Source organism: Helianthus annuus, chromosome 1 (assembly GCF_002127325.2).
Source record: "Helianthus annuus cultivar XRQ/B chromosome 1, HanXRQr2.0-SUNRISE, whole genome shotgun sequence".
NCBI lineage: Eukaryota > Viridiplantae > Streptophyta > Magnoliopsida > Asterales > Asteraceae > Helianthus > Helianthus annuus.
In genome coordinates, this window is record NC_035433.2 from 119,396,680 (window position 1) to 119,422,840 (window position 26,161).

Consider the following 26,161-nt stretch of genomic DNA (forward strand, 5'->3'; position numbering starts at 1 on the left):
GCCGCCCGTTCCCGGGGATTTGGGATCGGGGGTTGCGACAAGGTGTGTGGGCCGGTTGAGTAAACCTGGGACGGTAATGCGGTTGAGTGCGAGTCAGAGGTGGTGGGAGAAGCCGAAGAGTGGAGAGGGGAGGTGTGTGGGCTGGTTGAGTTAACCGGTGGAGGCGAGATGTTTGGGCTGGTTGAGTGGGTTTGAGACATAGACGATGTGGTTGGGCCGGTTGAGTGGGTAGAGTGGGCCGGTTGAGGCGAGGTGTTTGGGATGTGTTAGGGGGCCGACTGGGATTGGGTTTGTAATTGAGGTGTGACAGTTGGTCTAGGCGAGGCGGGTGGGGAGGGAGTATGGACCGATGATGAGGTAGATTGGGCCGGTGATGAGGTAGATTGGGTTGCTGATGTTGAGGGATGGATAGGTGGGAAGTAACTAGGCTGGTGTAAGGGCTGGTCGGTTGGGCCTGGGGGGAGTTAGTGGATTCGAGAGGTGGCTGTGAGAGAGGGACAGAAGGAGTTTGAAGGAAATCATAGGAGTGAGGGTTTGAAGGAGATTGAAATTTGTAAGGGAATATGGACTCTTCAAAGTATACGTGTCGGGAAGTAAAAAATTGACGGGTTTGGAGGTCGAAACATTTGTAGCCACGGTGATTTTGCGGGTATCCAAGGAAAACACATAGTTGTGAACGATTAGCAAGTTTGTGTATGGTAGTGGAAGGTAGGATGGGATAGCACAGACACCCGAATACACGAAGGTGTTGATATTCAGGTTTACAATTGTATAATAGGGACCTTGGTGACAGAAAATCATGGTTTTTACTTAGAAGAATATTTAGAAGGTACGTGACGGTTTCGAGAGCATGATGCCAAAAGGACGGCGGTAGGTGGGCTTGGGCTAGGAGAGTGCGGAGCATGTTGTTGATAGTGCGGATTTTGCGTTCCGTCTTACCATTTTGGGAGGAGGTGTGGGGACAGGAAAAACGGAAGTGCATACCGTGGGCATTGCAAAATTGCAAAAAATTGTTATTGGCATATTCTTTACCGTTATCGCATTGAAACTGTTTAATTTTGCGTTCAAATTGGGTGTTAATGTGATTATAAAAATTGACAAAAGTGGCAAATACTTGGGACTTAGTGGTGAGAGGAAAGGTCCATAGAAAATTAGTGCAATCATCAAGAAATAGAACATAATATCGATGACCTCCCATGCTTAGGACAGGGGAGGTCCATAAGTCACTATGCACGATATCAAACGGTAAACCAGTGCAATTAACAGAATCATAAAACGGAAGTTTGACACTTTTACCAAACACACAAGGTTAACACAATTTATTGGTTTGTTTGCTAAAATAAATACGAGAAGAAATTTTCAAAGAATGCAATAAAGTGTCGCCAGGGTGGCCTAAGCGTTGATGCCAGCGATCTTGAGTAACAGTAGCAAGGGCAGAAGGTTGGGTGATGGTGGATAGAGGTTGTGTCAACGGATAAAGATCGTCGGTGCTGTTGCATCTAAGGATAGGCGCCCGAGTTTTGAGATCCTTCACAAGAAAACCAAAAGGGTCAAACTCGATGGATACAAGGTTATCAGTGGTAAAGCGGCGAACGGAAATTAGATTTTTAATGATGTTAGGGGCAAAAAGGATATTGTTTAGTTTTAGAGGTGGAAAAGGTGGTGGTAAAGTTTGGTTGCCTTGTGCCAAAACCGGAATTGTCATGCCATTACCAACAATAATATTTTTGTCAGCGCACTTATTAAAATTTGACGGAGAGTAGATACCTTATTCGTTGGCCGAATGGGAGGTTGCACCCGTGTCCATGAACCCGTGGTCTGGTTGATTCAGTGCCATGGTGTACAATGCCTGCTCAATATCCGTAGGTGTGTATGCCACGGAACCGTTTTGGTCGGGTCGGGGTCCGAGTATGCCCTGTGAGTTCGGACTAGGAGTGTTCAGTTTAGAGGGATATGGGCAAGGTGGTACGGTTTAGGCCGATGGAGAGAGGGAACCATTCAGGAGCGAGGCCCATTGATTGGCGGTCCATTTACTTGGGAACACGATGTATGGATGAGCCGGAGTGTTGGAGTGTTGGCCACGGTTGTTATAGTTTCGGTTGTTGTAGTTGCGGCCACGACCACGACCGCGTCCGCGTGAGCAAACAGGACCGCGATCCAAAGTAGGGTAGTAGTTTGGCGTCTGAGGCGAGCTTTGTGATGGTGAGGAGACAGAAGCCGTGAGGGAAGTGGCGGAGTGTTGGGCCGCGCAGGCGGTTTAACGCTTCTTCTTATCTTCTTACATGGTGAGGTGTGATCGAACCTCATTAAAATCAGGAAGCGGGTCGCGATTCTGTAACATGGTTGAGATGCTATCATATTGTTCCGTGAGACCTGTTAAAATCTTAATCACCGATATATTATCATCAACGGGGGAACCGATTGCCTTGAGTTGATCAGCGAGGTGTTTCGCCCGTTGGCAGTACTCGGTCATAGAGGAGAAACCGTGGAGGCTGAGGTGCGCGAATTCCTGACCAAGAAACACGAGTCGAGTAGTTTTGTTATCATTGAACTGATTTTGCAGGGCTGTCCATGCTTCATACGCCGTTTGTCCGGGAGATAGGATGATGTGGAGAAGAGCGGGGGAGATGGTGGCGTAAATCCACTGAAGAACAACTGCGTCAATGCGCTGCCAGAGAGCCTTTTCTGCAGATTCAGCGGCTTTTTTTCAGTATCGGTGGTGGAAGAAGTGGCGGCGGCAGGCCGTGGGCTGAGATGATCAGCGACTTCAAAAACCCTGCACTGGACTTGAAACAAGGTGGACCAAGTCGTGTAGTGGGCGGAGTCTTGTTCAAGCGTGATGGGGGTGTGTGTTTTGATATTGGAGACCGTCAGAGCCGGGTGATTTTTAGAGTCCATGAGGGAAAGAACAAGGGGCAGAAGGTAGAAAAAGAAGGTGATCGGAAGTATGGGGGAGAAACCGGCGGCGGTGATTAGGGTAGGATCGTTTGGTATGATACCATATAAGAAATAATTTCCTTGCCTTCTTCTCATCATGGTTGTAAAAGTCCCGCCTAGGCTCCGAGTACTCCCCGAGTACTCGCTACAAGGTACGCTGCCGAGGCACGAGTACTGGTCTCCCAGGCCAATTACTCCCCGAGTAATCTCCGCCTAAGCCGAGTACTTCCCGAGTACTCCCGAATCCGACTTGGGAGCGTCTAACGACTTTTGCAACTATGCTTCTCATTAACAACGAAATATATATAGTACAAGACAGAATCTCCTATTGATATGGGGTATATTATCATTAATATTTACAATCAAATCCTAAATTATATAAATGATCTATTACCATTCAATCCCAAGACTTTGGTTCTCACATGAATCATACTTCATTTGGTCCACTGTCAGTAAATCATAATTATCTCTATATCATTTAAGAGTTTTGATGAAGGAGAAAGTTATCCTACAAACTCTCCTATATCTAAATTCGGGAAGAATACAAACACACAATGTATCGTAAAATAACACAATACTGAGAAACATAACACAATACCGACAAAAAAGACACAATGAATCGCAAAAAATAAACGCAATGATAAAAAAATAAAAATAAAAATTAAACAATGCCATATAAACAGACACAATGATCTAAAAATAAATTCTAAAAGCTAAAAGCTAAAAATGCAAAAGCGAAAACCCAAAATCTAAGATCTTAAAGTCCGTTTGGTACCCTTCCTAAGACTCTCTGTTTTAAGGAGACTTTGTATTTGAATCTTTTCCTTTTTGGGTCTTTTTACGCGCTTGTAACTTATCAAGCCCAAGCACAAAACTTGTTAAGAACGTTTCGTTTTGTATCGTGTTAACAGGTCCGTGTATGAAATTTTCAGCCCTAAATTTGATGTTAGAACAACATTTTGCTGCCTCTTCAACTTGTTTACTCAAAACTCAACCACCTCCCATTTTATAGAAGGATCATGCTAATCACACACAGCCAAAATAATTTTCACACCCCTAAGCGCTCCGCTTTGGCCATAGCGCGGCGCTTAGGGCGACAAAAGGTGATACGGGGTTTCGAATGACTGACTGAGTGACAGACTGACAGACATAAAGCTTCCTAGGTTTCAGTCGTCCCGTGAACCCTAAGCGCCGCGCTTTGGCCATAGCGCGGCGCTTCGATCCCAAATTCTGGTTTTAAATCACTGGCCAGACAACAGATTCATCACTCGAATTGTTTTCTGTCGATCTTCTTTGCTCTATTAGTTAAATTTTTTGAAAAACCGATGTCGTGGTTCAGTAACTATCTTTTCGGTGATTATTCTGACGAGTCGGTTGTTCCTGATTCTTACGAGGGGACCGCTATTTCTGACTCGTTTGAGAAACCGGTGTCGTCCAACTTGAGGGAGACAGAGGTTGTATCTGGCATTCGTTATCGTGATAACACGGTGCAGCTGGATTTGAATACCCCTGTGGAGGACCCTTACGCACAACAAGGTTATTCGAATTTCGGTTACGGTGGCGAGTATAGCTTTGTACAGCAGGAGTGTTATCCAAACGAAAGTTACGGTTGTCAACAAGGTTATTCGAATTTCGGTTACGGTGGCGAGCAAAGCTTTGTACAGCAGGAGTGTTATCCAAACCAGAGTTACGGTTGTGAACAGAGCTTTGAACATCAAGTCTATTCGAATCTCGGTGACGATGGTGAGCCGGAGGATGTGTCTGTTGACGAGGAAGGTTGTTACCCGGTTACATTTTCGTTTGATACAACGCAGACCTTTTCATCACATAAAGAGTTGGTGCGTTGGGTACAAGACATGGCAAAAGACAATGGTTACCTCATTGTGACAAAGAGGTCGAATAAAAGAGGAGAGAATTACAAGATTTGGTTTCAATGTACTTTTGGTGGGGAGCATAAGAGTGTAGCTACACAGAGGAAAACGGGTAGCAAGAAAATAGGTTGCCCGTTCGAGATGATCGGGTTTTCGGAATCATCCGGAAGTGTTTGGAGGATCGAGGTGACGAAGGCGAAGCATAACCACACTCCTATTGAAAACTTCGAGGGTCACGCGTATGCGAGAAGGCTTTCTTCGGAGGACAAAAAACTGGTTAAGGAGTTGGCAGAGCAAGATATTCGCAACCAAAGTATTTGGCGAACGCTGACAAAAAACAATCCGGCTAGAAAGCTTATTCCGAAAGATATACACAACGCTGTTCAGAAGATCAACGCCGAAAAAAATGTCGGTAAGTCTCCGATGCAAAAACTTGAAAACATTCTTATCGAAAAAAATTACACTTATTACATGCGCACGAATGAGATATCGAACGAAGTTGAAGACGTCTTCTTTGTTCACGACGTAATTATAACGGCAAATTTAATAAAATAAAATAAACAACGTTTTAATTCAAAAAAGGCAACATTCAATCATTCAAAAACAAATAACGTGTTCGTTTTATTTAACGCTCGTTGAACTTGAACTTATGTTATACACCTTCTGTAAAAATAATGACGTAACGACGTAATTATAACGCCAAATTTAATAAAATAAAATAAACAACGTTTTAATTCAAAAAAGGCAACATTCAATCATTCAAAAACAAATTCCCATTCACAACGGCAAATCTCACATAAAATTTTTTTACTACAAAAATCTCTACCATACTAATTCAACCAAAAATCCCTACCAAACTAACCCACATCAACCCAAATAAACCCCAACCCAAGCTGCTTGTCTTTTTTGCACATCCAAAGCGCCTCGCTATGGCCAAAGCGGGGCGCTTTGGCTTGGTCAACAGACAAGGACTGACAGAAGTCAGTCCTTGTCTGTTGACCAAAGCCAAAGCGCCCCGCTTTGGCCATAGCGAGGCGCTTTGGATGTGCAAAAAGACAAACAGCGTGTGCGAATAGACCCAGCCTTATAGAATCTCTCTCTAAACGTCACACCAATGTTTCCGATTGGATTTCAGGTCTGATTTGTGCTTATAACAATCAGTTTCACTTGATTATAAGCCTGCAAAACAAGTGTCTTATTACTTTTTGAACTATCATGTTTTATAAAAATCTATAAAAAGATTTACTATTATTTTTATATCATTTACCGTATTTTGTTTCTCTTATTACTTTTTAAACTATGATATATAAAATGTCGAGTATGTTGATGTTCGTCTTTATAGTTTTTGATCGATATAAAACAAGTGTCGATATCATCTTGGGCATGTCTTTTTCGGTTGCTACACTGAGTGTCGATATCGTATAGCGACTATAACAAACTGACCCATTACTGATCACATGTCCGTCACAACACACGGGAAATTTTTCGCTAGTAAATATTAAAACTAGGTTATAAAGAAAACTGAGTCAATGGTGAGCAGAACAATGGAATAAGTAATTAAATCCTAACCAAAATAGTTAAACCTGTTGGAAAACTAATGTTCGTGTATAATGATAAAAACTCAACAAATAAATACCCTTATTCTCAGAAATAATATTCATTTACTAAGATTATTTATTTATTGACAGTAATAACAATAACATCAATTTTAATTTTATGAAAATTATTCATTTTGTGGGTTATTCTTAAGTCATTCAATTCTTGAGTAATAACTAATTTTATGGTTCGTTCATTGTTATATGTTTGTAAATTACCAAACCATAAACTATTAAAAAAACTTTTCTATGTTTTTTTTATAAATAGAACCACGCGTCAATAAAATTGTTACAAGGTTTTTATAAATAATAAGGTTTTTGCTCTACACGTCCGTTATAAATTAACATGCTTGTTATTTATTTGTAATATATTCATCAGATTAATTACTTGTAAAATTAAATATATAAGCTAAACACAATCCACGCGTCATAACTACCCAACCCGCCCATTTTACCAATTTCCTAGATCACTCACAAGATTCAAATTAAACAAATATTGTTTATCCCATTTGCTTTTGATACTTTTGGCTTCCTTGCGTCAGAGGCTGAGGCTGTGGACCTACTTATTAGTCGAGTTCAAAGGGTCATGCATAGATATATTTTGACCCCGAGATCTATGGATGATGTAATTTCCATTTGGAGGGTAGCCAAGTTAAGCTGTTAATTCTATTTCATGTAATTTCCAATTGGAGGGTAGCCAAGTTAAGTTGTTAAAAATATGGATCCAGAATTCAAGACATATAGCACCAAATACATAGTTTAATACAACATTTGGTTACATAAGTATACTTTCTTACCAAGACTTCAGTTTATTATTACAAGCCACATATCCTGCAAACACCAAGGAGTAGGTGTATATATCTGAAGTTCGATATATTAATCTATTTTTTCTTCCATTTCTTTTATTTTATAGTCCGCGCAATGATCGATCTTGGCATGTATTCATCCCTACAATTACACGTATATGCATGAGAGCGATTAATGAATGTTAAATTTATACCACTGTTTGAAATATAATTGCTTCCATGACATAATTTTTCAAAAATAAATTGCTACCTTTTTAACTAAAATTTTAAATCATGAAAGCGTAAAAGTGCACGCGACAAAGGAGAAAGGGTTACCTTTCTTAAGGATCTTGTCCCAGCAGCATTTGCTACATTATCAATGTTTTTACTGTCAAATATCTCAATCCAGTAACCATCAGGATCTTTAATGAATGCAATCCCTTTCATTTTCCCTACATAAAACTTATAAATCAGCCAAAGTCTACAGTTGGTCTCAAGTGTTGTACTGTTGTAATAACTCTAAGCGGTTTCACAATCGCGTATAGATATTTAATTTCTATGCAAAGTTACCTTCATCAGGCTTTTTGATAAATTGAACGCTATGACTCTCAAATCTTTTGCACGCCTTGTGTATATCATCAACTGTTATACCAATATGTCCTAGAGGCACAAAAAGACGTGTTATCTTTATATGTAACATGACAACATATATCAAATTAATGATGTAGTGTGAAATGGTATGTATACAGTATACACAAGGTGCAAGTTAAAGAGACCCTTACCAAATCCTCGTGGTTCCGAGTTCCCATTGTGGTATCCTTGGAATCTATGATCTTTTTCAGTATCCCAGTTGCTAGAAAAATGTTACCAAACGTTAGATTTATAGATGAGGTGACAAAGATTTGGAAAATATGTAATGTTATCATACTATGTAAGCTCAATGGTGGCCGGTTTCTTGAATGTCCATTGAGTACGTTCGACTGGATCAGAAGGAGCGGATGAGGTGTCCTGTCGGAGAGAATTCATGAAGATATTACCGAAACAGCTACATACTCGGAAAATCCATGGCTTTAAAAGGTGCGCCTAAGGCGAGAGGCAAGTTGGAAAACGCCCCAGGGGTTTGAGGTGGTGCCTCATGTACTTATTGGTCAAAAGTTGGGTATGTAGAAAGCTCATATGTAAAAACAATCAAAGAGGAAATAATAAAAGGTTTACTTGATAAAAAAAAAGTTGATATGTAAACTCATAAGAGAGACAGCTTGTTGTAAATAAAATTTCTTTGGTTGCACATTGAGCAACACCTCGCCTTTTGAGGCCTAAACGCCGACTTTTTTTAAAACACGATATAAATGCAGAATTAAAATGGAATCAGACTATTTAAAAATTAGAGAAGAGACCAACACATGATTTGTAGTTTGTGGATTGTATAGGGGTTAAAATCTTACCTCATAACCCAGAAAATACAAGCTAAATTTCATATCAGGAAACTCCAGTTTTTTAAGCAACCTGCAATTCGAAAATGATACTCTAACTCATTGCTCAAACATGAATGCCCAAGACCAAATTGGGCAATTGATTTAGAAAGCAGAGAAAGAAATAGTATAATTTTCTCTTTATTTTGATTAAAGGAGCAAACATTACTTCCCTGAAAGTTTGTTTATGTTAGTTCTTTGAGGTTCTTTCTATGTTTGTTTGTTTATGTCCATTTACATATTAATTTAAATAAATAAAATAATAGTTCTAATAAAACGGGCGCGGGCCAGTTTGAGAGCCATCAACCCATTTCAGCTATGCAAAACAGAAAGCTTTAAATTACCAGCTTCCTTTAGAGATTAGAAACCCTATGATCATATCCTCTTTCTTTAAATCATTGGTTGGGTTTGTATATTAATTATGTTTCTGTCATAAAAAAGAATAGGAACAAGTTCATTTTCTGAAACGTACGAACATAAACAAAGAAATATGTCTGTTTTATGTGTTTGTGTTTATTTATTTGTTATGTGAAGGTTAAATGAACACAGGCATAAACATGTTCATGTTTGTTCGGTTGGTTTATAACCTTGACATATAGATAAAACAATAAGACTTACGACATTCCGAGTGTTTCTGAGTAGAACTTAAGACTGACTTTTGGATCTTTAATTCGGTACATCTAAAGAAAAAGGTACACAGTTAGTGCATCATATCCTCTAAATGTGATTCAACTACTTTTTGTTCATGATAATATATATGGCTGGATCCAAATACCTAAATTTGTATCAGGTGTACTTATGAGTGAAATCAAAATATTGAATCTTCATATGTCCAATAAATCACGAAAAGAATTAGACTAGTAGTCATATGCTATATGTTTATATTACAGTTTTGGTTTCAAGGTTTGAGAAATTACATTCACGGGTAACACCTTTGGTCCTTGACACTAACAGGCATTATAAAGTATAAAGTCTATCAAATTTTTACAAAATGACTATTATAACTTTATATGATAAAGTATAAAGTCTATTAAAATTTTACAAAATGACTATTATAGCTTTATATGAAAAAAAAAGTTAGAACCCCAACCCTAGCAACCTCAAGGCCTAAACCTTCCAATCTTTGATTTTACTTGTTAGTTGAAATAAAAAAAAAAAAACAAAGGTTCTAGATTTTGATTTTCACTTCAAGGGTAACCACCAACATGTTTGATTATTAATAACTAATTGTATTTTAGTCATTTCGCAAATACCTAATAGATTTATAAAAGTCTGTTAGCATCAAGAAACTTTTGTCACACGCTAGGTAGACACTAATACCAACCCGTAATTTTATATATTTAATGTATAACTTAAAAGTAGGGCAGCTTAAAGTAGAGTGAAATAAAACAATGGCTTTGGGTTTGAGCTCCCAATTCCCTAGGACCCTAAAATTCGAAAAGAAATATATGTAGGTTTTTTTGTAATCTATATCTATAATCTATAAATTATATGTAAAGCAAAATAATATTATTTAACAAAAAGAGCCCTAGTTTTATTGTCCGCTTTATACACTAAAAAGCTTGAGCCAGCCATGTTAAAAGCAAGCGAAAACATTTTGATCAAGTACCGTTTGTTGCACGAAGTAGCTCTTTGTTTCTTCAGCTTGCGGACCATTGCGGAGTCCTGGATTATTCTCCGGCGATTCATTATCGGTAGCCATTGACGATGATACTTGTCGGATCAGAATTAGTCACATATAGAGGGGACTGGAGGTGCATTATAATAGGGTTTTCTAGTGATTCCGATAAGGAATGAGTGGCTACAAAATCCGCCATTAAAAAAGAGAATATATAAAGCTTACTGTGGGAATCCGGTGATGATAGTGACATAGGTGCATGGAATGTTTATCTTGATAACGGTAGCCGGTGATTAAAGGGTTCGCCGGAAAATGTAATATGTTGCACTTACACCCCTTGAGCAAAATGCATGTGTGTTTGCTCCCCCTGAATGTTACAAAAAGCATGAAAGGGTTCTTGGGTTTGAGATGGAATAGAATTTAGTTGAATATAAAAAATTAACATAATGGCAGTATTTGTTTTGTGATGTAGAACAACCATTGTGATTGTTAATTCAATACATAGAGTCATCATAGTTCGAAATCATGTTGTATACAATATTTGTTTTAAATAATAATCACTCTATGATGCAACAAGTGTATAAATATAATACTATCAAAAAGGTTGATAATGGAAATAAACTCAACACACCTGTATAACACAATTGGTATATTTTAAGTTGTGTGAGAATTCAGAGATTTTCTAGGATAAATACACTACAACCTATTTGAACTCTTCGTCTTTTGATTGTGGAGTACACCTCTAAACCACCAGGATATCCCCTTGAGAACGTGAGAATGTTGATATGAATGCTTTTTCGAGGGCATAATCTGTTTAAAGACGAAAAAAGATATTGTATTAACCTGCATTTGACTTGCACCTTTCCTCTCTTCTAATGTACATGATAATAATGTTGTTTGATGATAAGGATTGAGATGAGGAGAAGAAAAGTAGAAAGGTGCAGGTGCAAATGCAGGCAACGGCAATACTTTTTGCTTTGAATATTTTATAATGTAAATGTCCAAATTATATAGCCAGTGATATACGTAAATTAAAATGATCATTCATCACTTTATCTATGTACAGCGTTGTCGTATGATACGTTTGACTAAACAGCCGGATTTTGGTGTATCCTTATGTTTTAAATTATCAAGTGACTTGAAGTATTTGAAGTTTAGGTTAGTGAAGATTAATCTAAAATATTCACTTCAAAATTATTAATTAATATGTACTAAGAATCTTTTCATATATATTATTTTTTTCAAATGTAATTTTGTTTTATTATTTGATTAACTAATTTATTTTATATCTATGATCACAAAGACTATTACATAAATTTTATTGAAAGATTTTTTACATTCCTAACAAAACCAAAACCAAAACCTAAGGATAAAGATAAAAGTACGATCCTTATCTATCAATATGAAAGTAGACAAGTGTCCTACAAATAAAGTGGTACACATGTGAGACATCATCACAAGCACGTACGTGGGATTTGTCGAATATTAGAATGACTACAACATTTGTCTAACTTGCCAAGGACAATCGCTTGATGCTATACTGGCAGGGGCGGACCCACATTGGGTGAATCGGGGTCCCCGGACCCCAATGTTTTTTAGAAATTTAGTAGATTCGGTATGTTTAATTGTTCAAGGACCGCATAAGAAAAATTAGTTGGACCCCATAATGACAAAAGTATCACTGTTCTGGTGGTAAATCTCCTTGTTTCCTAGCAAACAGGTCCTGGTTCAACTCTAACAAGTCCCGTTTTTTTTTTCTTTTTTACATCCGAATTACGGGCATTCAAGCAAAATCTAACAAAACAAACAAATACATCACCCAGCATCCCACTAACACTCTAATTTCCTTTTTTAAATCGATAAATTAAAATCCTTTGAATGCTTTATTTCACTTTTATTTCACACTTGGTTACCAAACAATGCTTTTATTTTACAGTTGCTCTTAATGTACAGTGGACTTTATACTTAACAAAAATTTGAAGTTATTTTAAGTAATGGTGATGTTTAGGTAGTTGTTTGTTTTAAAGTGCAACTAACTAAGTCGATGATGTGTCATTATACGTTCGCAAAAAAAAAAATTGATGAAACTGGGTTTATTAATCTTAGATTAAATTAAATCACCTTTCTTTTACATGCAGTGACACGTTGCAACAATATGTGGTATGAGAATATGGGCTAACCTACTGTCTAATAAGCAGTATATATGGTCATATATTATTATTATGATGCTATATTTTGCTATGTTCTTTGCCCCGACCCGAACGACCGACCCGAAAATTCTAATGTTTTGTTGTGAAAAATGTTAACGTCGAAAAAAGGGGACCCCAGTGGAAAAAAATCATGGGTCCGCCACTGTATACTGGTGTTTTGTGTATGTAATGATATTAATTTTAAAAGAAAATAATGATAATGATAATTTTTATAGGTTGTGGTCAAAACAATAAAATTTTTATCTGTCAAATAATACACAAATTTAGATAATTATTGTGTCGAACATGAGAAGATTCTACTAAAAACAAGGCTTCGGTAAATACATATTGAGTATTGACACCCTCTAAGTACACCGAAGAGTAAATTTGCTAAGAATGGCAAAGGCAGGGTATGTTTGCAAAATACTAAGTTACAACACAAAATCAATATAGGAAATATAATATAAAGATAATACATAATAAACTAAAAATGTCACTTGATTTATATATAATGCCATGCTAAAACGTTCGTTTCACATTCTTAGGACAATTTTGTGATGCATCCTCACTTAATTAGAGAGATACATGCATGATGCATCACGCATTAGAAAATTAATGCTAACTAAGTTTACATGTTTTATACCCAAAGATATTGATGTAAATTTTACATGTTCTGAACACTTCAATGACATATGGAATTCACTTTCAACATGGCACCTGCTTTACACTATTGATATATTATCAATTAGTAATATACTTGTGTTTTTACTAGTTTTATCGTACGCATTAGTGCTTTGTGCAGCATAGGTTTGAACTCTTAACTTTGTAAGTTACATTCTCTAGTGGGTATTTAAATGGTTGTTTTAGTGGGTTTTGACTTTACTTTGAAATTTCCTCTCGCTCTCTCTCTCTCTCTCTCTATGCGACCAACGAACTCGCACTGTCTCTCTAACGACCTCCGCCTGCAATGGCCGGACTCGCTCCGATCATTGGCCTCCGTGATATTTACAGGTAGATTCTTGTTGTTGTCTTCGTTACATTTTTTTACGTGTTTTCGCATCGTTCGAAACTACGTATTATGTTTCAGAGGGTCTTTTTAGAGTTTAATGTTGGTGTTTTGTGTTAGTTTTAACGATTTGTTGTTGTGTGGTCTTTTTTAGGGGTGCTTTTACGTCGTTGAAGACGAAGGCTTACTGTTCGTCGTTTGATTTTCGATTTTTCTGGTATTGGTTTTGTGTTTCCCTGAAAGATCTGTTAGTGCATATGCTTTTATGTGAATCGGGATCTCATTATTGAACATCTGATGTTGTTGTTTAACCTTGATTTTGGTTTAGAGTGGTTTTTGGATATTTGGATGAGACCTTTTTTAGTTTTTCATGGGTTTATGATGGTGTAACGATAATGTTCACCGGAGATCCTTTGTGGTTTTACATTTGTTGTTTGTCTTTGTGACGTTTGATTGTTGTGTCGATGAAGATGGCCTATGGCTCATCGAATACCGTTTTCTATGATGTTGCTTTAAGTTTGGCTTGGTAACTTATGTTGCGGTCGTCTATTGCTTATGAGCTTTGTTTTATGGCTATTTTGATGTTGATGTGGATGTCGTTTAACCTGAGTGGTTTAAAACAGTCTATGATGTGCCTTTAGGCTTGGCTTTGTAAACTAAACTGCATCCATCTATTGCTTTAACATTCTTTTGTTTGGTTGTTCGTTTTAAGGGTCTGTGAAGGTGTAACGATATTGTTCATCGTATATGTTTTGTTGTTTTACAGTTGATGTTAGTCTTTGTGATGTTTGTTTGTTGGGTCGATGGAGATGACTTATGGCTCATCCGAGACCATTAGCTATGATGTTGCTTTAGACTTGGCTTAGTAACCTAATGTGCAGTCGTCTATTGCTGATGAGCTTTGTTTTATGGTTGTTCTGATTTTGATTATCGCCATTTGGGTGTGCAATGTTATTTGCATGCTCTTTGTTGGTCCTATTCTGTTGTTTTTGGCTGATGTGCAACTCGGTTCGACTAAGTGGTTAAAAACAACATTCTTCCGAGAGCCAAATATGTGATGTGGGTGAGGGTTTGGCTTAGTATTGTATGTGGTCGTCGTCCTACACCTCTAAGCTTTGTTATTTAAGTGTTTTGTTAAGGGTCATGGCTATTTATGCATATTCACTGCATTGTTGACCATGGTCATGTGCTTTATTTGCCTTTCACGTTGTCGTCATTAACCATGTAGCCATGGCGTATTTATCCTCTTGAGATAATACGTATCTTGGCGGTGCATCTGACCCGGTGATGTGATTATGTAATCAGCATCAGAATACGCACGTATATCAAAACTATTAGATCTTCAAATACATAAACCATGAGAAACTATGCCCCAAAGATACCTCAAAATGCGCTTGACTGCAGCCTAATGTCGGTCAGTGATTCAGTGGGTGTTTGTAAGAACCGTGATACATTGTTGACCGCATATGCAATCTCGGGTCAAGTTAAAACTAAATATTGTAAAGCGCCAATGTACTTCGACATAAATTGGGATCTACCAATGGAGGACCAGTATGACAAGATAGTTTTCGATCAGAGGATACAAGATTAGATAAAGGACGACACTCAGCAAGATCTGTGCGTTGCAGTAAATCATGCAAATATCACTTGGGAAAGATGTAAAATATAATCAGATAATGTAACCTGCACTCCCAAGAAATATGATAAAACACCCAAATCCTTGTGTGCAAATGAGAGTGTAACCGCTCAATCAATCGACTAACAAAGGCAAAACAGCTCCTATTAATGGTACCATTCACATATACCAAAACATAGCATACAACATAATCTCGGCTATAGACAAACAATGATGTGTCAGATAGACTCTATGAGAAGCCATCAGAAAGAAGAGCAAATAATAGCTTGGAAAACCAACCTCGGGGTGCCTACTTCAGACCATAAAAGGACCTATGCAATAGGTAAACATGATACAGTCTGGATGAGTCAACAAAGCTTGGAGGCTAAGACATTTACACAGTCTCAGATAGATCACCATGAAGTAAGGCACTGTTGACATCAACCTGTCTGATAACCCAACTACGAGTGAAAGCAACAGATAACACCAGTCGGATAGTCATGTATTTGACCACAGCACTAAAAGACTCAATGTAATCAACACCCTTAGTCTCATGAAATACCTTGGCTACAAGCCGGGCTTTATAGTAACTCACAGAACCATCAAGACTGTGTTTAATCCTGTAAACCCACTTACAACCAACAATGTTGGCATTAGTGGGAGCCGGAACCAAACGCCACGTGTAGTTAGCGTGCAAAGCACCAATCTTCGAACACATAGCATCCCACCAAATAGACAACTGCTGAGCCTGATGAAAAATTCATAACTATGTGTGATTATGTTTTTTCAACATGCGTGATTAGGGTTTTGAGTTTTATAACACGCGTAATTTCATATCGTACACTTGTACGTTAAGGAATATTGTATTTTACACTAACCTTCCCCTATATATATACTAGTGGGTTTACCCGCGCGTTGCAGCGGGATTCAAAAAAAGCTTGCAATACAACGATGTGATTATGTATAAAATGCAAAAATCCATATGGAATACTACACCCAGCGTTTCGTTTCAAATAAAGTCTTCTAGAACAAAAACTTAGCTGCTTGTTTCTCATCCAGTTTTTACTACAATTTGAAGAGAACTTGACATGTTTAGTAGTCGCCATATCAGTATCTGATGCTAGTAATAATCTTACCCGAAGTCCCATCTTCATTGCAGCCACCTCTCCTTCAACAACTCTTATCTTGACCCCATTGATTATATAATATTATATCGGATGTTGGTAATATCTTATCCCAAGTCCCATCTTCATTGTTAGGTTAAAAGTTTGTTAAAGAAAAAAGTATGTACTCTAAGTTTGGCACGAGACAATAATGCCAATGTTTGAGGCATAATCCAACTTCCAGGAACAGTTCCCACCTTCAGTGAATATTGAATGATAAATATAAAAGCTACCAACAAACAACCACAAAATTAAAGACAATTAAGATATAAAAACTGCAATCATGTGTCTGCAGTAAGATGAATATTTCACCTTATATAGATCATAATTTCTTGCATCATGCTTAAATTTGCTGGTGCAGCCACACATCTACTAAGACTTTGGTTTCTTGATTCCACTAACCCCTGTTTCACCATGTATATCATGAACATTATCAAATCTCCAAGTTACTACTTCAAAAAATTATATTAACAAGTTCACAGAATGGTTCAAGTTTGAAGAACAATCATACTGGGAATTCTGGAATGAAGTAACATAATATCCAAATAACAATTTCCATCGATTTGTCTGTTTGTCGATTAGGAAGACACTACATTCACCAAAAACGCATCTGACTTTTGTCCCTTTTATCCTTTACTTTGACAAATTTAACCATGTAAATTAACACTTTACATTCAACAAAAAATGCCGCCAAGAGTTTCGTCCCTTTTTATCCTTTATTCTGACAATTTTAAGCAGGTAAATTAACATTCTACATTTACCAAAATCGAAACAGTAACGGTTAGTGCTTGGTGAGACGTTGTGACAGTGTGTTCGGTGGCAGCCTCGGTGTTATGCAATTGTACCATCAGAACATGTAAAAGGCATACTTAATAACGAATCAAGTTAACAAATTAGTTCACTTTCGACTCATTGTTTCTGGCAAAACACAAAACAAGGAAGGTGAAGGTTAGGAAGACAACATAAGTTGGACATCAAGTGTTGATTTTTGTGAGACCACATATTTTAACCATAAATCAAAGACCGATACAATACTCTTCTCTTAAAAAAAACAAACCCTATTATGGTCTACATTTCAAAAAAAATAACATAAATCAACTGTAAACGCCTTGGAACCCCTAATTCGGTTTCCGGTGCCAAACAATAACATAATTTAACTGTAACAAAGTAAATTAAAAAAGGTATCGACATGAACAACTTGAAAAGATCTCAAACTCAACATGAGCAATACCTTACACAAACAGACAGAACAAAGCTACAAGCCTAAAAAAGTATGCAAGTATACAAAGAGAGAGAGAGAGATGAAATTACAATTGCTATAGAAGGAGACGTGAACCATGGCTGCTACTTGATTGATCTCTTCTGCTCTGCGATTAATATTAATGGAACCCTAATTCAATATATATGGATGATTGTAAATTAAAAGCATTTCTAGATTTGATTGCTTCATTGAATCTGAATGAAACCACATTCATTACATTAAAATGAATGGTTGTCAGTTTCAAAAGAAACAATTAACCCCGTGATGACTGATGAAGGATTTAATTTCTACATTGGGTAGTTACGGAATTAGAACCATTAGGTGTAGGTTTAAAGGAAGGAATTAGAAGAAAGTTGAAAGGGTTTCACCAAAGGTGTTAGTGTTCTTGAATTGATTGTGATTTATTTCTATTGAAGACATTCAAGAAAGATGAAAGGTCATACAGTATGAATAGAGCAAAGGTGCCGAAATCCCTAAAATGTCGCTAAGGTGTCTTAAATTTTTGGACAATGCGCAAGTTCACCCCCTCAAAAATAGCTTAGCTCTCTTGTACATGTTGCTTCAAAAAGTGTACACAATGTAAAATTACCGTAAGAGTAGAAAACCTAATTTGTTTAATAAGATAGTATAGATACATGGATGTGCCAAATGCTAAAAACGAAAGTTAGTCTTTATCCATGTGGGACTCCAAAAGCCTAGAAATAAAAGTTAAATATTTTCTTTAGGTAGAAGAGGTTTGCCAACTTGTAAATGAGACTCCAAAAGCTTTAAAATGAAAATTTAAATATTTTTAAGGTAGTTGAAGAGGATTGTGGAACTTGAACTTGTGACATTCCAAAAGATAGTTTTAATTTTGTTTCCCAACTCAAGTAAGCTTTGCTAGTGTTAAATATATGATTGTATGATGTTTATATCAATTTTCACTCATGATCAAACTTTCCATCAAGCTCAAAATATATTCTATCTTTCTCATCTTATTATTAATAAACCCAACTACCCAAGTATTTAAAAAAAAGAGATTAAACATCTAAATTCCGATTAATACACATACTCGGACCAAATCCGCCATCTTATAAGTGAATAATACAAAAAATAGCAATACCTCAAAGGTTAAAACCCCCTAGCTAACACTATTTTCGATATATTTGGATAAAATGATGGCCGAACTAGAATATATATTGTGAATTGTGATGGAAATTTTCATACATATATTGAAGATTTTAAAATTGATTGTAACGCAGTTCGGTTTTTTAGGGTGACCCAACATGTGAACCGGTATTGTGTTCGGTTCCATTAGGATGAGCATTCGATACCAGGTATCGAATTGATACTGAACCGGTACCATACCGTATCGATCTTTTCGGTACCGGTATCTATTTTTCCTATTTTTCATGACTGGTATTGGTTGGAATTCCGTACGGTGCTGATATTTTGATTGATTTACCGGTACTATTTCGACTATTTTTAGTACCAATACCAATTTTTTTTCATATTTCGGTACCAGTACAACACTCATCTCTAGGTCCAATAACCAAACTATTCTTCAAGACTTCGTTGAGAAGATTCTTCCAACAATTCACATATTATTGCCTTTTCATAAAAAGATTCATATATTATTATATAGAAAGTTGATTTCTTTTATCAAAATATAAAAATCTTTAAGTTTCTTTTATAAACATTTTGTAGAATTTTACTTTTGTAATTGAGTAAGTTACGTTTTTGGCCCTTGTGGTTATATCACTTTTACTATATTAGCCCAAAATAAGAATTTTTAACATATCTGCCCCCATGGTATCTATAACTAACCATTTTGGCCCCTAAGTCTAGAGATCATGGGGGCCAAAATGGTTAGTTATAGAAACCATGAGGACCAAAATGGTTAGACTTAGGGGCCAAAATGGTTAGTTATAGAGACCATGGGGGCAGATATGTTAAAAATTCTTATTTTGGGCTAATATAGTAAAAGTGATATAAGCACAAGGGCCAAAAATGTAATTTACTCTTTGTAATTCATCAATTAAATTCGTAAGACATTTCCTTTTATAAAAATCATAAGGCTTTGTGAATTGATATTTTAGCATTTGTCGTTTATTAATGTTATGAGTTTTTCGCTTCATACTTCATTTTTCTTATAGCTCGACTTTATTAAATAGCTTAAAATATTAAAGAATATTTTGTCTAGTGACTTAAAGATTGTTGCATAGTTGATCTTAGCATTGATCATGGTTCTTCCATATTTTGTTCACCATAAACTATCAAAATACGTATGCACCGACCGTATACTTTTTTGGATATATTTATCGGTCTTTTCGTTGTTTTTATACGACTTTAAGCTTTAGGGTTGGTAGAATAGATGTGAAGCTATTATAATTCGTAAGTGTTTCCATAACCTCTTCATATTTTTATCATAACAATTTGCATTTATAGTTTGATCTATACATGCACTAACATGTTCAGACTCAAGTTTCATATAATCACTATTTTTGACGACGGGCCAATGGATTGCTCCATTTACCTGGTTTGGGCTAATGCTACAAAAGCCCAACACATAAGACCCACAGATAAGTTTACTTCTCCATTAAGGCTTTTCTCATGAGAATATGAGCAGGAAATAAGAAATCAGAAAAGCAAAGGAGCATTTAATGTCCGATGTAACTGGCATCTTGGCTGGCATGGTACTTCTCCAGCCGTAAAAATTAAATGATGCCATCATCCCGCCGCTAGGGGTCAGACACGTGTCGTGTCTGAGCCCCCCGAAGATTACCAGAAGCCGTTGGATCATGTCAACTAATATCCCACATGCAAGATAAGGTTACTTGCTTATATAAGAAGAGGAAAACAGTAACAAGAGGTATGCACACATTAAACACACTCTCATTTTACTCTCCCTTTATAGGTTCTGACCAATATTCTCACACATTAAACACACTCAAGCATTTATTAGATTCACACCTTGGAGGAACTATTCCGGTGATCATACTCATCGGAATAAACTCCTTTCATTCTCCGGCAAGTTTACTTATTCTCACGCCGGAGCTTGGTCACGGATCCCCCCTCCGGGGTCCCCCTTGGCGAGGCTAACGGTTTATTCTTTTGTAGCAACGAAGATAGAGGCATCCGACGTCAGCGAAGATCCATTTAACGTCAGCCGGGATTTGGGTATTCGACATTGGCGCCATCCGTGGGACACCAGTCTGACCGGTGTTTCCACACCAAACTCTGACGTTAGGGATAGCCTGTTTCACAAGTAGCAGCATGGCAACCCCACCCAGCTCGCGTACCATCTAGATGGTACAGAATGATCATGATAAGGTCACAGTAGAAGACATAACTCATGAAGAAGACAACGAGAATCAAGTGGAAAACCCAGAAAGAACAGAACATATCACTCCAGATTTTGTAGCCCTGCACAGAGAAAAGTTAACAAAGTGTCTCGAAGAGTTGGAGAGGCAAGAAAAGCTTAACAGCCTTAGGGCTAGACTTTCCTTCGATACACCCTCCAACCAGGAAGGGACAGACCCTCAAAACAGAAGCAGTAATGGTGACCCATTAGAAACGTTCATGACAGCCCTTCGACAGATGTCCTCAGAGGAAAGGGAAGATCTCATCACAGGAAAGAAGTCAAAAGGAAAGGAGAAAGAAAAAGATAACCAAAATGATGATGGCTTGGAGCAACCCTATCTGCCACAGGACTTAGCTGAAGTCTCAAAGTTCACCCGGAGGATTGCAGAAGCACCGATGCCCCCTAAAACAAAGCTACCCCCAAACTTTGACCGCTATGATGGGACAAGAGACCCTGAAGATCACCTCCATGCCTTCAGGGGAGCGGGACAACTTGGGCGATGGCCCATTCCAGTTTGGTGCCACATGTTTGTACAAACTTTGACGGAGGGAGCCCGGCTCTGGTTTGATAGCCTCCCTCCGGGAGGAATTGACAGTTATGAGGAGCTAAGCGAGAAGTTCCTCATGAACTTTGGTCAGCAAAGAAAAGTGGTCAAGAATCCAAACGAAATCCTGCACATAAGGCAGAGGGACAACGGGCGGATAGATCAGTACATGGAGAGATTTGTCAAGGAGAGCATGAACATCAAGGATGTCCCGGAGGTCATGAAGATCAGCAGTTTCATAAACGGGCTAAAGCATGCACAACTATATGAGAAACTGGGGGAGGAATTCCCCCACTCGTTTGACAACCTCATGGACAGGGTCAGAGCCTTTGTCAGGGGAAAAGACATAGTCAGCAAAGCCAAGGAGACGGACGTCACACCCCGAAGGGTCACCCCGGCTGCAAAACCTTCTGACAATGGTACACCTTATTCCAGAAAACCTGCTTTTGATAGAATGTTACACGACAGAGCAAGGCCTTCATATTCCCCATACAGAGCTCGGGGAAGAGGCCCCCCTCCTTACTCTGACAATTTCACCCCTCTCACCAAAACCCCGAGCGAAATACTGGCCACTGAGAGGGTGAAGAACTCCTTCCCAAGGCCACCACCCATAAAACCTGGGCCAAAGGCACAACCAAACGAATATTGTGACTTCCACAAAGGGTTTGGCCATAAAACTGATGACTGCATGTATCTGAAGAGAGAGATAGAGGCCTTAGTGAAAACGGGAAGACTAGCCCATTTGGTTAAGGAAATTAAGGAGGGAGGAGGGGATCGCAAGGGGAGAGATGCAAGGGAGCCTGGGAGGGCAGATGTGGATATGATTAGAAGGAGGAATGAATTCGATACCACCCAAAGTGTAAAGGTCAGGATCCTGGGCTCCCCGGACTGCATGAAAGCTCCCATCCTCATGCCACACTTGGAAGAAAACGAAGTGCAACGACTCCCCCACAACATCTCGGCCGTAATAGCTGGTCACAAGGTATCCCGGATACACGTGGATGGGGGATCCGGGGTCGAAGTAATATATGAGCACTGTTTCCTCAGATTTGACAGAGATGTAAAAGATCGGCTCGAAGAAGATTCTATCCCCTTAGTAGGGTTCAACAACAGTGTATCACACCTCTTGGGAAAAATCAGGCTCCCATTCACAATCGGGGTAGGGGACCGCGTTCGAACTATAAACCTAACTTTCACAGTGGTCCGGGCACCCTCAAAATACAACGCAATCTTAGGAAGACCCGGAATTGAGGATTTGCAAGCACAAGCATCCACCCCACATGGAGCCTTAGTATTCCAGACACCAAAAGGATTAGCCTGAGTGAAGTCCTCATATGAAGTAATCTCTTCTGTGTCTGAGGGGGAAGCACCCGGGAAGCCCCGAAGGGAGGGGGTGGAAGAATGGGTCCTTTGTGATAGGTTCCCAGAGCAGACGATTAAAGTAGGAAGTCACTTGAGTGACAAATGCAAAAGCGCCCTTAAAGAGTTGCTCCTCCTCAACATAGATGTATTCGCGTTCCAGCACGGAGACATGACAGGGATCCCCAGGAGCCTGACTGAACACCGGCTCAACACATACACCTGGGCAAAGCCAGTTAAACAAAAGAAGCGGAGCATGGGTCCCAGTAAAAGGAGGGCCGCATGTGAGGAGACCAGGAAGCTGCTCAAGGCTGGAATAGTTAGGGAGGTAAAGTACCCATCCTGGGTCGCAAACCCAGTCATGGTCCAAAAGAAAGATGGGGGATGGAGGATGTGCATTGACTTTCACGATCTAAACAAAGCATGTCCCAAGGACTGCTACCCCCTCCCAGAAATAGACGTGCAGGTGGACTCTTTGTCTCAATACCCCCTGAAGTGCTTTTTGGATGCTTACAAAGGATACCATCAGATTCAGATGTCAATGGAAGAAGAGGAGAAGACTGCCTTCATCACAGACGAAGGGACATTTTGCTATACCAAAATGCCCTTCGAACTCAAGAACGCGGGGGCAACCTATCAAAGGTTAATGAATGCCCTTTTCAGGGAACAGCGGGGACAAAATTTGGAGGTGTATGTAGATGACATTTTTATCAAGAGTTTGACCAAAGCGGCTATGATAGATGACATAGCCGAGACAATCCGAACCATGCAAGACGTGAATATGAAATTGAACCCTGGGAAGTGCTGTTTCGGGGTAGAAGAAGGGAAGTTCCTGGGGGTAGTGGTTACCAAAGGCGGAATCAAAGCTAACCCGGAGAAAACCCAGGCCGTGGCCGAAATGAGATCTCTCAAGTCCCTAAAAGATATCCAGCAGCTGAATGGAAGGCTAATTGCATTGAACCGCTTTTAATCAAAAGTGGCCGACAGGCCCTCCCCTTCATGAAGGTGTTGAAGGATTGCCTTCAAACAGACAGATTCAAATGGACCTCTGAAGCGGAAGCAGCCTTCCAAGAAATGAAGAACTATATCTGTCAACTCCCAACCCTAGTCACCCCAGTACCTGGGGAACATCTGCTCCTACATCTATCAGCCTCGAAAACAACCATAAGTGCAGTTATGATAGTAGAACGGGAGGGAAAGCAGATACCGATATACTTCATCAGTAGAACACTTAAAGGCCCTGAAGAACGTTACATGCCACTGGAGAAGTTAGCATTAGCCCTTGTTTTCGCATCCCGAAGACTCAGGAGGTACTTCCAGGGACACAAGGTCACTTTAATGACAGATCAGCCCCTCCAGAAGGTGCTCAAGAGGCCGGAGTTGTCTGGACGATTCGCTAAATGGGCCGTAGAACTGGGAGAACACTCCCTGGAATTTAAACCCAGGACAACCATGAAAGGACAAATAATGGCCGACTTCTTAGCAGAAGTCCTGGAGGACGAAGAAAAAGAAATCCAAAAATGGGAAGCCTTGGAAAGAAAAGAAAAAGAGGAGGAAGAAAAGGTTGTATGGAAGATATTCACAGATGGAGCCTCCAGTGAGTAAGGAAGTGGAGCAGGCATTACCTTGATAAGTCCTGAGGGGGTTGAGTTGACCTACGCCATAAGACTAGATTTCGAAAATACCAACAATACCGCAGAGTATGAAGCCCTTTTAGCAGGAATGAAGCTAGCAAGGAAAATGAAAGCAAGGCATGTAGAGGCCAGCACTGATTCACAGCTAGTGGTGAAACAATATCAAGGAGAGTACGAGGCCAAGGATAGCACTATGGCTCGATATGTGGCAAAAGTGAAAGAAATGGCCAAAGTGTTCAAGACTTTCAAGCTAGAATACATCCCCCGCGGAAGAAACAGAAAGTCCGACGCCCTTAGTAAGCTGGCCTCAGTAGTATTCGACCACCTGGCAAGAGAAGTCAAGGTGGAGGTCCTGACCTCCCCCTACCTCGGCGCAGAAGAGGTGGTTGCAGTTGAAAATGCACAAGAAACATGGATGACACCAATTATAAAGTTCCTCAGAGACGGAACCCTACCTGAGGGGGAGTGGACAGCCAGAAAGGTGAGGGTCAAGGCCCTGCAGTATGAGTTGATTGATGGGGAGCTGTACCGAAGATCGTACCTGGGCCCGTCCCTGAAATGCGTTGACATGGCAGAGGCTGAGTATGTGATTAGGGAAATACACGAAGGGATTTGTGGAATGCATTCGGGGCCAAGGACGGTAGAAGCAAAGGCAATGAATGCGAGGTTCTATTGGCCTCGAATGTACGAAACAGCTTCCGAGGAGATCAAGAAATGTGACAACTGTCAGGTACATACACCTATGACCCACCGACACAAGCATCCAATGATACCCGTCTCAACATCCTAGCCCTTTCAGAAGTGGGCCATTGACATAATAGGGCCGTTCCCGGAGGGTCTAGGAGGGGTCAAATATGTGGTAGTCGCCATCGATTATTTTACTAAGTGGATAGAAGCAAGACCTTTAGCAAAAATAACCGGGGAACAGATGAGGCGATTTGTGCTAGACAACATCATCTGCAGATACGGGGTCCCAAAGGAGCTGGTAAGTGACAACGGTGTCCAATTTGCGGGAAGACCCTTCAGACCCTGGTGTGAACAGATGCACATACAGCAGGTGTTTACCTCCATCACCCACGCTCAAAGCAACGAATTGGTAGAAAGAGCCAATCAAAGCGTTATCAAGGGAATGAAAGGGAGGTTTGGGAGTAAGCAAAAAAGGATGGCTGGAGGAACTACCATTTGTGTTATGGGAATATAGGACCACTCCTAAAGATTGCAACGGGGAAACTCCTTTCAGCCTAACTTACGGGACGGGAGCTGTTATCACGGCCGAAATAGGATCCCCAACTGCCCGAATGAAGCTCAGGGAGGAGGAGAACGAGCAGGACCTCCGGATGAACCTGAACCTTTTGGAGGAAAGGAGAGAGGTGGCAGCAATCAGGGAGGCCAAATACAAGAAGCAGCTGGAAAGTTATTACAACGCCAAAATGAAAAAGCTCAGCCTCGTCCCAGGGGATTTGGTGCTAAGAGCAAACGAAGCCAGCCTACAGGAGAGCACCGGAAAACTAGGCCCCAATTGGGAGGGGCCTTACCGAGTCATATGGGCAAACGGGAAAGGGAGCTGCAAGTGGGAAACACTCCAAGGCAAGGAGGTCACCAAGACATGGAACCTCATGCAACTTAGAAAGTACCACATGTGAGGGGTATCTCCCCGGAAAAAACGGCCAATGAGCCACTTTTGTAATGTTTAACTGATATTCTGGGGTTCACCCCCAAGGACAGGTCTTTTGTAACAACTTATGTTGGGAAGTTAAATCCCCCAAGTA

At 39.4% G+C, this 26,161-nt stretch overlaps 2 protein-coding genes across 3 annotated transcripts; one reads left to right on the top strand and one right to left on the bottom strand.

The window, feature by feature from the left end:
* Window positions 1-7,110: 7,110 nt before the first annotated feature.
* On the bottom strand, window positions 7,111-10,647 carry LOC110875626 (lactoylglutathione lyase). 2 transcript variants are annotated; one of them, XM_035974145.1, is made up of 9 exons: window positions 10,504-10,647; window positions 10,270-10,408; window positions 9,279-9,340; window positions 8,634-8,694; window positions 8,117-8,196; window positions 7,971-8,041; window positions 7,759-7,848; window positions 7,525-7,640; window positions 7,111-7,351 (listed from the first exon to the last, which is right to left on the bottom strand). In XM_035974145.1, the coding sequence occupies exons 2-9, from the start codon at window positions 10,360-10,362 to the stop codon at window positions 7,346-7,348; spliced, it is 579 nt and encodes a 192-aa protein (XP_035830038.1). In that variant the 5' UTR covers window positions 10,363-10,408; window positions 10,504-10,647; the 3' UTR covers window positions 7,111-7,345. The 2 variants fall into 2 exon arrangements, with proteins under 2 accessions (XP_035830038.1, XP_021979521.1); XM_022123829.2 differs by lacking the exon at window positions 10,504-10,647 and having other exon boundaries at window positions 10,270-10,445.
* Window positions 10,648-20,800: 10,153 nt separating this feature from the next.
* Window positions 20,801-22,720, top strand: LOC110929846. The gene has a single exon (XM_022173039.1). The coding sequence runs from the start codon at window positions 20,801-20,803 to the stop codon at window positions 22,718-22,720; it is 1,920 nt and encodes a 639-aa protein (XP_022028731.1).
* The last annotated feature ends 3,441 nt before the right edge of the window (window positions 22,721-26,161 follow it).

What these genes read in the sequence shown, in the direction of transcription:
- LOC110929846 (XM_022173039.1), top strand. Translation starts at nt 20,801, where the DNA reads ATGGTACAGAATGATCATGATAAGGTCACAGTAGAAGACATAACTCAT.
- LOC110875626 (XM_035974145.1), bottom strand. Translation starts at nt 10,362, where the DNA reads ATGGCTACCGATAATGAATCGCCGGAGAATAATCCAGGACTCCGCAAT. An exon ending in TCAGAAACACTCGGAATGTC is followed by an intron (nt 8,695 to 9,278) that starts GTAAGTCTTATT and finishes TTCGAATTGCAG; the next exon opens with GTTGCTTAAAAAACTGGAGT. An exon ending in GCCACCATTGAGCTTACATA is followed by an intron (nt 8,042 to 8,116) that starts GTATGATAACAT and finishes ACATTTTTCTAG; the next exon opens with CAACTGGGATACTGAAAAAG.